The sequence below is a fragment of the Uloborus diversus genome, chromosome 8 (genome assembly GCF_026930045.1).
Source record: "Uloborus diversus isolate 005 chromosome 8, Udiv.v.3.1, whole genome shotgun sequence".
Taxonomy (NCBI): Eukaryota; Metazoa; Arthropoda; class Arachnida; order Araneae; family Uloboridae; genus Uloborus; species Uloborus diversus.
The window spans coordinates 110,182,444-110,197,016 of record NC_072738.1 but is presented as its reverse complement, the minus strand read 5'-3'; the positions used below and the strand labels follow the sequence as shown (position 1 = coordinate 110,197,016).

The window sequence follows — 14,573 nt, the reverse complement described above, 5'->3', positions numbered from 1 at the left end:
AAATATCTGTGCCATTAACATTCGCGCCTTAATGGCAGCTAATGAAAGACTGGATGCCATATCAGGTGAACGTACTAGGTCTGCAAAAATTCTTACGCAGCCCCATTGAAAAAACAGGTTCATTTGTATTAAGAAGAAATTATTTCAATTATCTTGATTAATGATGATTGTCTTGATTAATCAAATTATCTTGATTAATGATGTGCAAATTATGGCTGAAAAACTGTCGTTCCCGCTTAAACATATACTGTCGGTTCCAAAAAATATTATTCGATAAAGCGGGGTACTTGATTCAACAAGGAAATCTTTTTTACCTTTCCTGGTTGACAACTTTTATCTTAAAACGTAATAATAAATCAATATCTAAGTAATAGAAGAAAACATGTTTTTGATTAAAAAGCATTTTAAATAAGCTAAGTAATCAACAAAACAGCATAATAATTAAGTATATTAGTACGTATTAAAATTATATATATGTAACTTACAACTTGAGGCATTAAATCTTTGTTTCGACACCTTTTTTCAGTTCATATTTTTTTATAGAAATTCCATAATAGTAGATTTTTTGATCAAGGAATTTCGAAAATACTTTTCTGACTTCACACAATTACCGCATTTTAAGTAATTAATATTTATCAATTTCTTATCGTCTGCAATGTTTATATTTCGTTGTGTTTTTTACTCACTTTTACGAAAAAGGAAGTATTGTATTCGCGGAAAAATTTTCACTCAAAAATAGACCTTAATTTCCATTTTGCTTACCCCCGAATGATTGCTGAGTTTTTTTTTTTTTTTTTTGACTCGACTACACGTGGATAAGTTCCTAAGAACGTATAGACATGCGAAATATGCATTTTGACGATACCCGAGTTAATTACAAAGAGTTTTCACGTGACGTCTGTATGTGCGTATGTGCGTATGTATGTCGCATAACTCAAGAACGGTGTGTCCTAGAAAGTTAAAATTTGGTACGTAGACTCCTATTGGAGTCTAGTTGTGCACCTTCACTTTTGGTTGCATTCGGGTGTTTCTAAAGGGGTCTTTTGCTCCGCTTTTATGGGAAATAAATGTTAATTTCGATATGAATTGAAGTGGTGTTATAATTTGCGGACACTTGGAGATATATCGCCAGTATTTTGGTCGCCTAGTTTTGCCACCAACTTGGCGACAAATTTGGCGATTTTTTTTTTAAATTTGGTTTCAATTTGGCCACTATTGGTGATATTTAGAGAGTAAATTATTGAATCACATTAAAATTGCCAATAATGGGAAAATGACATTAAATTGGAGTTAAAGGAAGTCATGTGATGCACACATCATCTCGTTAATTTAATTATCGACTGTCTGTTGGTAGTGGCAACTATAAAAGAAATTTGATAGAAGAGTGGAAACGTTTTCATGGAATATGAATGTTGTTTTTCCTGCCCGTTGTTTTCCCCGAAAAATACTATTTAAAATTTTTACATCAATAATTGCTCTTATTTAATTTATTTTTAACGTATTCAAAATTTTTCTCAGCAAAAATATATGCAAAAACTGATCACTATTATTCGATTATATGGGGAAATTGTTCGATAAGCGGGGATCTCTAACATTGCACCTATGGGGAAATATTGGTTCCGGGAGACTTGATTCGTTTAAGCGGGGTATTCGTTTATCCGTTATCCGATTAAGCGGGGCTGACAGTACATTGTTTCATAAAGAAATCAGTATAATTGCCTGAAAATAAATTTTGTACAAGCACTTAAGCTAAGAGCAGGCAAAAATTGGTATTTTTGTCATATTATGCTAAAACGGACAAATGCCAGAAATACCGTGCAAATGAACTTAAAAAATGAAGAGCATTTTTATTAATTTCCGTCATTCCATATCTCTGGAAGCCTTTTTAAGTCCATCACTGAAAATGTTCATCCGATTAAATTAAGAAGCACCAGCTTAAATGTATTTCCTGCTTTGTTCTTTCAGACAGAGAGAACAAATGATTTTAATTGAATTAATTTTACATTCATCTTACAAACCACAATCGTGCTCCATAAAAAATGTCCATAAATTGCTGCAAATCGCATTTCGAGTTCGTTACGGTTCTGCAAAATTGATAATTTTGTTGAATTGTTTTTTAATGAATTGATAGCTTACGGATTGATATTTTTATTTATTTTTTTCTCATATATTGTATCTTATCTTTAATGTACAGTCCTGCTCATTTAGTTTCCACTAAATATAAAGCACAAAAATTAAAAAAAAAACGAGCTGATGTGTGCATCACGTGACTTCTTTTTACACCAATTTAATGTTATTTCTCTATTATTGCAATTTTAATGTGATTCTCTCTCTAACTCTCTAAATATCACCAACAATGGCCATATTAAAACCAGAAAAAAAATAAATAAATAAAAATGCCAAATTTGTCGCCAAGTTGGCGACCAAAAGACTGGCGATATGTCGCCAAGTGTTCGCCAAATTATAACACCACTTGAGTTTGCATCGAAGTTAACAATGAATTCCCCCCAAAAAGGTGCAAAAGACCCCTTTAGAAACACTTGAATGCAACCAAAAAAAAAAGGTGCACAACTAGACCCAACTTGGAATCTACGCACCAAATTTCAACTTTCTTGGACATACCGTTCTTGAGTTATGCGAGATACATACACACATAGACACATACGCACATACGCACATACATACGTACATACAGACGTCACGAGAAAACTCGTTGTAATTAACTCGGGAAACTTCAAAACGGATATTTCGGGCGTCTATACGTTCAAAGGTAGATATGTACGTGTGGTCGGTTTGAAAAAAAACTCAACATTCATTCGGGAGTGAGCAAAATGGAAATTAAGGCCGATTTTTGAATAAAAATTTTTTCGCGAATACAATACTTCCTTTTTTGTAAAAGGAAGTAAAAACGTCAAATTCCACCATTTCCCTTTATTAGTATGGAAAGCAAGACACGTCTCTGCAAGAATCTCAAAAACAGTATTTCTGTAGATACGGCGCTTTATCTTCTCACGACAGCCATTTACTTCTTAATTTTGCTTTTAGTCTTCTCAAAGTCGAAGAAGATTTCTCTCTTCTGCAGAAAGAGTTTTCAAAAGCTTTAAAAGTATTTTACCATGAGAGGACAAAGTTCAGTACAGGGAAAATAATATTCAAGTGCGGATGGTGAGAATTCATGTTTAAAACTTTAGATCGGTATTAAAACTTCAATTCGCTTGTTAAATTGTAGTCACCCAAATAGAATAGAAAGGCCTCCAATTCCCTCAAGAATATAGTACAGAGTACAATAAGGATCAGCTGATTATTTCCGTTCTGAGAATAAGAAGATATTGTATGTTCGCATGGATTTTGAAAGGGAAGAAGAAGGGAAAATAAATTTTACGTTTTTTCGTTTATTAGAAGTGAAACTACTTTACTTTTGTCAGGGTGTTTTTACGTTCAAAATGCTTAGGATTATAGTCAGTCGAAAAAAAAATCAAGGGCGATGGTTAGGATGGCAAGGGGCTCCTGGAACCCTCCCCGTCAGTCTACAGTACCTTCCTTAGCCACTAGGGGCGGGTGCCCACATTTACACCAGTGCAAGTTTTTATGCGCTTTCCTCTATTATCCTCATATATATGCCAATGATGGAGTAAAGTTCTTTACGTCATCAACAATGAAACTCGCTCCACGGCATGATAATTTGACAATGTTTTTTGGTAATATTTGACATGCAGGGAAATGCTTTATTTTGACGAGGCTGAACTAGATCCGGTATCGTAACCGTTTTACTGGTAAGGCTGTCATTTTAGGGGAATGAGTTAACGAAAAAGTGATCCACAGTGAAAGCTAGCTCCTGGAGTTTAGAGTTCTTTCACTGGAGTTTGGGTTAGAATTTCAACAATCAAACTTTCACTAAACAAGTAATTGATTCGTTCAAATGTTGAAGCAATTTTCACCCGACGTACCTTGACGGGCGATTTTCTAGTTTCATAATAGTAATGAAAATGTCATCAAATATCTTCGGCAGAGAACAAAATCAAGGTTGTTTTAAATAACATTGTCTTTCTAGATTTTACATGCTACTTAGTAGCAGTCAGTGAGTTTAAACTTTATGTCATTTCAGCGAAACAAATTACGAATATACACAATTTTCACTGGAACAAATTGAAAAGAGCATCTAAATAGAGTCTAAACTTAAACTACGCGTTAAGAAAATGTTAGTTCCAACAGTAGTTCTAAGAGAAAACACTTAATTAAGACCCCCCCCCCAAACTCTTAGCTCTTTAGTGTATATGAGATACTTTTAGTTCTAAGTTTCTTTTTTTTTTAATTTTATTGCGTATTTAAAACTTCTTGCAGCATAAATTATTCTTCTGGTGTCAGTTAAAAGCTATGATTGCACAAAATGATTTAACTATTTATTATGCTTAACACTATTTTATGTGAAGAAAATCGTACAGCAACTTCAATCTTTGTAATGCATTTAAGCTCAGTAATATTTAATCCTGTTTACTTCAAAAACGATACATTGTAAGAGAGATGAATATTTATCTAACAATTTGTCATAAAAGGTTAAGTGATTTTAGAGAGAATTATGTATGTTTAGCCTAATTTTATTATCAATTGGCCGTCAAGGTTGTTCTAAAATATTATAATAAATAAATCCAGTTTAGCTGTTAATGGAAAAGTAATCTTGCGACACATGTGAAGCTTCCTACGCTGTCAGTATGATGAAATCTTTAATAAACAACATTTTGCAGGGAAGTGGGGATGACCAGATTTAAAATACTGGATAATCAAATACAATGGCTGCTGTCACTAAATAAAGTGTTTCAAGTAACACAATTCAGAATTTTACAATGTAACTTCTATTAAAAAAAAAAACCTTAAGCCCAACTGATATATTTATCCCTCTACTGTTTGACCACGGATTGTTTGGAATTGGCAAACGTCCAGTTAAGACAAGTCTATTTGAATGAGGGGAAAAAAGTAAAATTTTGATGCTCGTGTTTCTTTTATTTGAATGTTACTCTGCTTAATTCAGAGGCTAACATGCATCTGCAAAAATTGGCATCCCTAAAAACTAATAGATGCGCCCATTTCTGTCTTTAAACCGGATGTTTGTTTTTCTATGCAATCCGTGGTCGGACAGTAATTGTTAGTTTAAGGCTTTGTTCAGTTTTTGTGTCAGCGTTTTGTGTCATTTGTGTCAGAAGATTACCGCGTTTTCATGTGTGAGCTTAGTTACTTAAATACAAGAGATTTAATTATAAAAAAATGTCTATCTTACTTAACATTTAGTAGTTGCATTTATTTTATGTAGACACTTTGATCGAAAAACCAATTTTCAATCTTAACTTTTATTCGTGCAATTAAATGTGTATCTGAGAACCGGAAAATACGGTTTTCTGTGTTGTAAAAATTGACTTTAACTAAAATGATGGATGATAAATAGAATATGTTCCTTTTTCTTTACAGATTGTCAAGGCGTTGTAGGGATCACAGATAAGTAAGTCTTTTACAACTAAAAATTTTGTTTTGTTTTTTAACCCTAACCTTTTTTTTTTTTTTTTCAATTTTTAGGGTAAATAATATTGCAATGTTGCATGCTGCAATATAGAAAAAAAACCTGAAACATTATAATATATGCTATTGAACTAACTGTAAAGCCTAGAAAAATGCATGGGAAAATAAATCAAACGTTACTTAAGTATTGACATTAAGTAAAGCAAACCAAAATACGTACTAATATTTTCGTCACAAAATAGATTTTGCATCACTTTCATTATTTCGACCTTCTCAACGTCGCTATCAAAAGCATGTTGAACTAATGTCCATAAGATACGAGGCATGCGCCTCTACGTAACATGCTCGTAATGGCAGGAGTAGCTTATACGATTCATGTATTGGAAGTCAAGCAGACATGTAATGTATCTTTTTCTGATCTGTAAATCATGCTGTAGAAATTAAAATTTTGCGCATGCCGCTTCTAAATTGTTCAAAATCGTTTAAAGTGCATTTTCTCCCAGGTTTCTGGAGGGGAATACTTTTTGGAAGCTATTCGTTGTCTATAATTAGAAATAAATGCTTTGTATTTAAAAAAAACAGTGAGAAACTATGTGCAATGAAATGAGTAAAATTACAACAACGGGTATACTTGACCAAATAAAAACCATTAAAAAGAGTTTAAAACTCTGCATACAGCTGTTTCGAAGTTATAAAAGTGAGCCCCTTCATCAGTGCGAGAGGAAAAAATGGATCACAAAGTTCAACAATGGACAAGTGAAGGAGAAACATAAGAAGAGAATGAGTTAATAAACTAGAAGTGGCCGGAACTGGAAACGTTACGTCATCAAAAGTAGCCAGGACATCTGCTATTACAAAAAAATTCCACAAGTCAAACATGTTTTAATTGAAAGATTTATAAAAAGTTGGGAAAGAGAAGCTTACAAATACTTACTTTCTAACGTTGTGTACGTTTCTATTTTAATCATTGTGGTCTTTTCTGCAACGTTTCGTAAGTCTTAAATAAAGCATTTCAATTTTGTAAGTCCCTTCTAAAATAATGTGAGAAAAAATATTTCCGTCATTTATAGATTAAAAAAAAAAAAAAATACATTTGAGGTTGCAAAAATCAAAACCTATTGTCGGTAAAAAAAAGTTTAGAGGTTAAAAATCAAATTCTAAGAAAGGAGTTTGTTGTCGTTTGGATTGGTTTTTAGTAATCTCAAATGAGTATTTAGCGATTTTTTTCTCTCTTTGTGTTACCATTAACCACGTATCCGAGTTTATACTAAAAATAAGCAATGGACTTTTATTCGAAAAATACAAAATTCGTTGAAACAAAATAGATAATTACGCCTGACTGCGTAAAGCGTAGGCGAGCTCTCTTTAAATGTATATAAACATGACTCTAGTTAACTATATTTATATTTACACATAACCTCATATCCTTGTGTTTTATTTTTACATAATTTCAAAATTTCACCAGCCAATACTTCAATCTAAAGTTGTATGTTTGTCTTAGATCACAGACGCCTTTAAAGAAAGATACAGATGACATGCCAGATGGAGAAGAAAAAGGGCCGGATATCATTCCAGCAAATATAATAAATCGAGCTTATTACACAGGTAATATTATAAATATGAAGTTTACTGAAACATGTTCAATACGTTTAAATTTCCAACTACCATTGATTGTTTTTTTCAATCTAAGTATATTTGTGGTTATTTGTATGCATTTGTATATTTGTATTGTGACACTTTAAAGTGGTAGAGTATTTTGTATGCAACTAACAATCTATATAAATAAAACAGAAAATATGTGTGTATGTATGTTTCCTATATAAATCCACAGTTTACGTCAGATTTGGAACAAGCTTGGCAACGAGGTACTAGGGCACCCGAGAAGGAATGTAGGTTTTTTTTTTAAGCGGCAAAAAAAAAGAACCGAACCGTTCAAATTTTAATTTTGGAACCTGAAAATGGCATTAAATGACTCATTCGACCCAAAATAGTTATCTAATTTTCTTAATTCAAGTCCCAATCCAAAGCCCGCAAAAAATTCCCCTGAAATTGATTTACTTTCGTCGAATGAAAAAAAACCCAAGGCTGTGTGTAAAATCACCAGTAGAACAGTTTATATGCATTTATATGCCTCATGGAACAGCATTTTCATGTTGGAAAATTCTCGTTTGCGCGATATCATTTTTAATTGGCGTGAATAAAACCATTCAGAAAGTTGCCACTTTTTTTCTCCACTGTGATCAAATAAACTATTGTTCCTGTTTTGACGTAAGAATTTTCCTTTTTATTATTTGGTTATTTATCTTTTTTTTTTTTTTTTTTGTACTGCTAGCAGAAGATATTCTATGATTTTAGGAATATTTGATAGAGGGTTGAGTTTAATTTATTCAAGATTTTTTTATTTGCCGTTTTCTTTTTTTACGAATTATTGTTCTGATAGGAAATTTTACAGTATTTTCTTTTCTCTAATTGAAACCTGATTGTTGTACATGCGTCACTTGACATAACTTTTATTTTCGAGGTACACCGTGCAAAACCGGGCACGGTGCAAGCATCGCAGTTAGTCTAACATGTTTTTAAATATAACGAACATACAGAACAGACACGTGCAAATCCTTAAGTAGTTTTACTGGATTTTTCTTTCTCTTTAATTGAATTTGTATCGTTTCTTGATTGGATCTGTATTCATTCCTACTTAGAAGCATAGCATTATTGGTGATTAACTGTAGATATATTTCGCTTGTTTTGAATGATATTAGTTACACATTAAACAGTACTTTAAATTGTGTTCTTCTGTCTAATGCGGGAACAAATTAATGTTATAAAAATGAGCCTTGAGCAAGTCTTGATTCAGCAGCGGAAAAATTTATATTTGAGCTGTATAACAAATTATTACTTGGGAATTAAAAGTCCAGTAAGTACATTTATGGGGAAAAAAACAAAACAAAAGAAAACATTAAAATTGGAAAACGTTTTCGTGTTTTACGACTCAAAATTAGTGAAAACTGTTTTTTCTTTTGAACCAGAAAACAGAAAAAAAAGTCATTTTTCTTTGCGTAGTGCAATTGTTGCTCGAACTTGAATTGAAAAAAAATGTGGGTAAATTATGAAAATCATTTAAAAATGCTTTGAATAGAAAAGTGTACTCTTATTTAACTGTTAAAATAATACTATGTTGATTATTTTCCTGATTTCTAATTTTATGTTTCCTTTATTTTTTCTTACCTGTAGAAGACCCAAAGGAAAGTTCGCCATCTGGTAGTGCAATGGCAAGCAGGAGGTGGCCCGAATCTCCACCTCTTGAAACGTTAGAAACTTCTTTATCAACATCTACGTATAGAAAGGTAACATAATTTTATTTTAAAATATTAAAAACAACAAGATGTAACAAAAACGGACTGCTTTAATCCAGTTCAGTGTACATTCTTGTTTCTCAAAAAACTCCTAGTGCAAAAATAGGTTGAAATATATCACCACATGATTTGTGTGCTACATGTTCCAGACATTTGCCATGCTATTTCTGATTTTTTGAAAGACATCTTTTTTAGAATGCACACAGTTCGTGTATCTGTCGTGTTTAGACATAATATCTGTTATTTTTTTTAATGTATAACTTGTAAATTTTCCAACAAAGATCTTAAAACATAATTTGTAATGATCATGAAGCGAAACATCAGTCTTTTGAAAAATAAAAAAAATAATAAAAAATAAAATATGCTTTAAGGTAGGCGAACACCCAAAATATTTTTTCTTCAATATGCATCACATTGCTACTCTCTAAAACTGTATACGATTATTGAATATGACATAGATGGCGCATCTTGACTACTTATTTGTTGCAAAAAAAAATTCTTCAGAGTCTTCATTTTTTAATAGTTTTTAAAACTTTTTGTGTTCGTTAGATACCAGAATTCGCTAGATACCAGAGACTGATATGATCCTCCAATTAGTTGATAATGTTGTATAAGTTACTAAAAACAGATTCTATGAGTAAATGTTGGAAAAATTTCCCCGAAAAACGTCCTTTTAATCCCTAAGTTTAATTGATCATTATTTCAAAACCACGTATTGCATATACATTATTTTTTCGAGATTTATATTATAGTAATACGGTCAAGTACCATTTTTGCAAAGTTTCGTATCTTTAGAGTGAATTCTTATTTCGCTCGAGCTGTTGGCGAAAATAAAAATTTTGAAAACGTGGTTATGGGAAATCAAGAAGGAAAAAGTAAATATCAGTTATAAGCTGTGCATTTGCGTTTTTTAAATTTCTTTCAGTTTTGTCAATAATTCATAGATATAAAAAAAAGTGGATTTAGAAAGAAGAACACTGAGGTTCTCTAAATTTCTAAAAGTCTCAAAATAATTTTTGTTTGGAAATTAGAGTGTTCGCCTACCTTAAAAAACTCGTAAAACTATTATAGTCAACCATCCCGGAGTTTGCATCCATATCCATTCATGTTTTTCCGCTCAGATATCTTATTTTGTAGTACGTTATCGTTACAATGCTTAACTTTGTGACCTGCTAAGAGCATTGAATTCTTTTACGCAGCAAGTTCAATCGAACACAAAATATTCCATGAAAGACTTACTGTAGGATGTTTCCATTTTCCCCCTTTTTTTTGCTCCTGTTTTAGTTAGTTTTGCATACTAGAAGCATAGAAAAAAAGTAAATTAATACTTGTAGTCTTTCATTATGGAAAACTTGCTTAAAATTAAGAAAAAGTTAAAAATAGCTTTTTTAACTTACCAAAAATGACTTGTGGGTTGCATGAGAAAATTTTGAAAATTCTAAGAGGCTTGGCTGGAAATAATGGTGCATAAAATGGTCCAAAAAATTCTTACTACCGGTTTAAAAAATATTTTTATGACTCAACACTAAAATATTTATATACGCTCAGTCATACATCATTTTTGGCTCCAAGTTTGACTAGTAAAATAGCATTAAGTAAATGACATTTTTTTCGTTTCATTAGCTACATTTTTTTTTTTGTCGTAATTGTACCTTCCTTACGCCATAAAAATTATAACTTCAAAAAAAAAAAATTTTAAACATATTAACTAGTTTGACAGTGAAAGGTGATACAATTACGGAAAAAGTATCAATTTTAGAGATAACATTGTGGTTAAGATTGATACTTACCATTTGCTGAAACCTTTTCTAAACATACAGTCACAGTTCAAATAGAATGATGAAAATAAATCGTCACAATATAAAATTAAATTACATAAAGTGGAAAAGAAACTAGTGACCTAGAAATAGTAAATTCTTAAAATGAAAGGACTATTGATAATTAATAATAAGAATAGCGTGGGATAAGTAGCGCTTTTGTCTGACTTCAAAACGTATTTGACTGGGAAATCAACTGAACCGAAAAATCCAATGATTGAACTTTTAGCATTTACATTTAATTTATGCTTCAGGAAATTCTTTACGAAATACGCCAAAGATAAAAATATCGTTACCTTTTCTTATTTTAGACATGCATATTTACTCACGTTCTCAGGTTTTTCCCTATAAAACTATGTACACAAGATCACTGAAATAACTTGTAACACGTTTAATACATTATGAGACTAAATCCTTTAAAGCGCAAATATTTTTTTTTGTACATTGCACCAAAGAATGGAGCTAACTTGCTGCTTGTAAACAACGGTGCTTAATTAATATGAAGTTTTGATGGAACATACGCAATTAAGTACTTTGCACCAAAGTATAGTAAATTTAATTTTCTATCCTTCAGAGACATAAAATTAGGTCTATCTTTCGGCGAAACACATTATTATTATATTTTATTTACTTATTTATTTACTTTTTTTTTTGACATACGTTAGTGATGTGTACTTGCCGGATCAAAGAAATTCTTAAAGGATTTCCAATATCATTGTTAACAATGTCAAGCCAATGAATGTCACGAAAGGGATTTAATTATTAATTTTTTTTTACATTATCAACACCATATGAGTAAACATGGATTGTAAAAATACACGTCGCTTAAAAAAAGCAACAAAAAGAATAAAGATTCAGCAAAGATACTTAGTTTTAAATTAAGGACATGGTCAGGAACTAATGCTATAATGCATTAAGGAAAAAAGTTTAATTTCAAAAATAACTTCCAGACAAGTTCTTGAAGCGAAGGGTAGTTTTGCCTTTATCATATTAATGCATTAAGGAAAAAAAGTTTTTTTAAAAATATTCCTCAAAGAAGTTATTGAATTGCAAGTTGCAGGAAACTTTCTAAAGAACAAAAATGATACCTTTTTACAAAAAATAGTTTTTTAGTTTTTTTTCTTTAATTACTTGTTTTAATTCGACGTTGTTTTTAGGGCTGTCTAAATAAAATATGCGACTTATCCTAAATACCTTATATGCATCTGTTTTACGCTGAAGTTCTTATATAAGTTGGACACATCTTGGAAGCAGAAAGGTGGAAAATGTGTTCTCACGAAGTTAACCATGGGGAAATAAAGTAGCAAGGAAAGCATTGACCTGGAATAGGAAATTCTTCTAATGAAAATCCTTTTCATGATCGATAAAGGGAATAGTGTGGAATTGTTAATGATTGACTTGTGATTTTCTGTATCTTTTGGGAAAATCTATGTGAGGTTTTCGTAGACACTCTGTTTTATTGAATTACGCTGTTATGTTTTCGATCAAGGTGTATCTAAATTTATTACAAAACAAACTCGTAGAAATTTATTTTGATTATTTTTGTGGGGGCAATTAAAAGTGATCTGCTTGGAGTGAGCTTTCGAGAGTTGTTTCCATTTAATTAATGAATTTATTTTTGTAAAAATATTGAAACGTATGAGATTATTATTGCATTGCATAACTAATAAGCAATTTAACCTTTATGTCACAAACTGTGAACTCAGGTCATAGCTTATTCAATGATAAAGGATATTTTGAGATCTCAGAAAAACACTAATGCGCATTTTTTTCCAACGACTATTACAACAGTTTCGATTTCCTTAATTAACTATTTCACAGATTCTAGGGTAAGTTCAAATACATATATTTTTGAGCAACAAAATCACTTTCTTATATAAATAAATCAATAAGTAAATATATGTATATAAATATATATAATCTTTATTTTACTTTCATTGTGAAACAAGTACATCTAAGTTACTAAAATCCGACTGTATCTATGTATGTATCTATGTCCGTCGAATAGTTGTTTCTGAATAGCTGTTGCGTAGATGATGCCATCAAGATAGAATGTAATGCAGACAGCTGCTGAAAAAAAATTTGACGCCCTTTTTACGTTACGTTAATTGTTTACACATAACCCTATAAAAACTTTGTTTAGCGTTTTATTACTGACATTTTTTTTGTAATGTATAAAAAAAGGAAGCTTTTTTTCGCAACATAGGGTAATTCTAAGTTGATTTTTACAAATTAAGAGAGGGAATGTTACCCATTCAGCCTACCAAAAAATAGATTAAAACATGGTTTGCATTTCCAACCTGAACTTACAATAATGTTGAGAAACCGAATGAACGTTGCCTGAAATTTCACTATGACGTTCGTTCTTTTTTGCTTCACCGTGAGGTGGATACCTGCCAATTCCTTGCACGTGTACTCCATCATAGCATTCACAAAAAGTTTCAAACGATTTTACCAAAATAATTCTGGAAGCCATGCTGTTGAGTTGCATTTTAAAGAACAACGTTTTCTCTGATTGCCTTCTTCCAGTACCTACAGGTGAGCAAACTGCAGTTCCTTAGAGGAAATGTCCATGCTTTACATTTTTGATAGTTTTAGGCAAAATGCCACGTATGCAGCTACAAAATTACGTCAGAAGCGATTATTTGTATTATCTAATCTCGATCGAAGGACCGGTTTCTACATTTCTCTTTCAGCATCTCAAAAGGGATGAGATCCTATGTCCCTATCATTCATTGGTCTTCTGGATGGGTAGTTACCGGTCTTGATTGTTCAAAAACAATTCAGAATCAACTACTAAAGTAAAACCTGTCTATATCAATGCTGTTAGGACCTAAAAATATTGTTATATACAGGTTATCGTTATAGAAAGTTTGATTGTTTATCTTGACATTTTGCTATGAGCAAGGAAAATATCGTTAGAGACAGGTTTATTATTACAGACAGGTTTCACTGTATTTGCAGGGTCAATTGCATTGATAATTTTTTTTTGATTTTTCAGCATCCTGATGAAATAACGTACGTTGAGTTGTCTTTACCGAAGGAACATCACAGTGTTACGACGGTTCGTCGGAAAGACCCACCTACCGAGTATGCCAACATAGACCTCCACAGTCACTTGCACTTGCAGACGATTGTCATTGAAAGGGAGGAGGAGGAAGACATAGGGAATAACACATGTGAAACACCCCTCATGAACAGCAGACGAGAAAGTGCTGTTTGAAACGAGACTATTTTATAATTATTTAAAATGTGAATCAGTTGATTGGGAGTGAATTACTCGGGAATACATTTATCAAGAAGGACACCAATTGTACGTTTGGATAAAACATTTCCTCTGTGATTCTTTTTGAAAATCCCTTTCGAGCAGTTATTGAAGCTCAGGATATGGATTTAGATCATTGTCTTGAATGTGAAACAGCAGTCGTTGAGGTTGGTGATATTTGTAACGATACAATCAAATGTTTGAATGAAATCAGAAAATTCGTTTTTTCCTAAAACTAAAAATAAGTTATGTAAACTGTCTTCTCTCTTACACGTCTGAGAGTGTACTGCTATATCGTTCACCACAATATTTGGATAATACTAGATAATCTCAAAAATAAATAAATAAATAAATAAATAACATAAATAAATAAATGTAAATAAATAAATAATATGAATAAATAAATAAATAAAATAAATAAATAAATGATATAAATAAATAAATAAAATAAATAAATAAATAATATAAATAAATAAATAAAATAAAAAAATAAATAAAATAAAATAAATTAATAAATGAAAAAACATAATAAACAATAAATTAATTTGAATAATACCATATTTTAGAAAGTTTAGGTTCTACACAATGCTGTTTTTTATTCTTAAGCACTGCATTTCGCCCGAAGAATTT

General features: G+C 31.3%; 1 protein-coding gene across 1 annotated transcript in view; it reads left to right on the top strand.

Annotated features, from left to right (window-relative positions):
- LOC129227422 (neural cell adhesion molecule 2-like) overlaps positions 1–14,268 on the top strand; it is a 469,788-nt gene extending 455,520 nt beyond the window's left edge. The window contains exons 10-13 of the mRNA XM_054861975.1: positions 5,461–5,491; positions 7,010–7,113; positions 8,740–8,852; positions 13,680–14,268. Of these exons, the coding sequence (XP_054717950.1) occupies positions 5,461–5,491; positions 7,010–7,113; positions 8,740–8,852; positions 13,680–13,901 (470 nt within the window). The 3' untranslated portion in view covers positions 13,902–14,268. The remainder of the gene's footprint in view (positions 1–5,460; positions 5,492–7,009; positions 7,114–8,739; positions 8,853–13,679) is intronic.
- Positions 14,269–14,573: the final 305 nt, after the last annotated feature.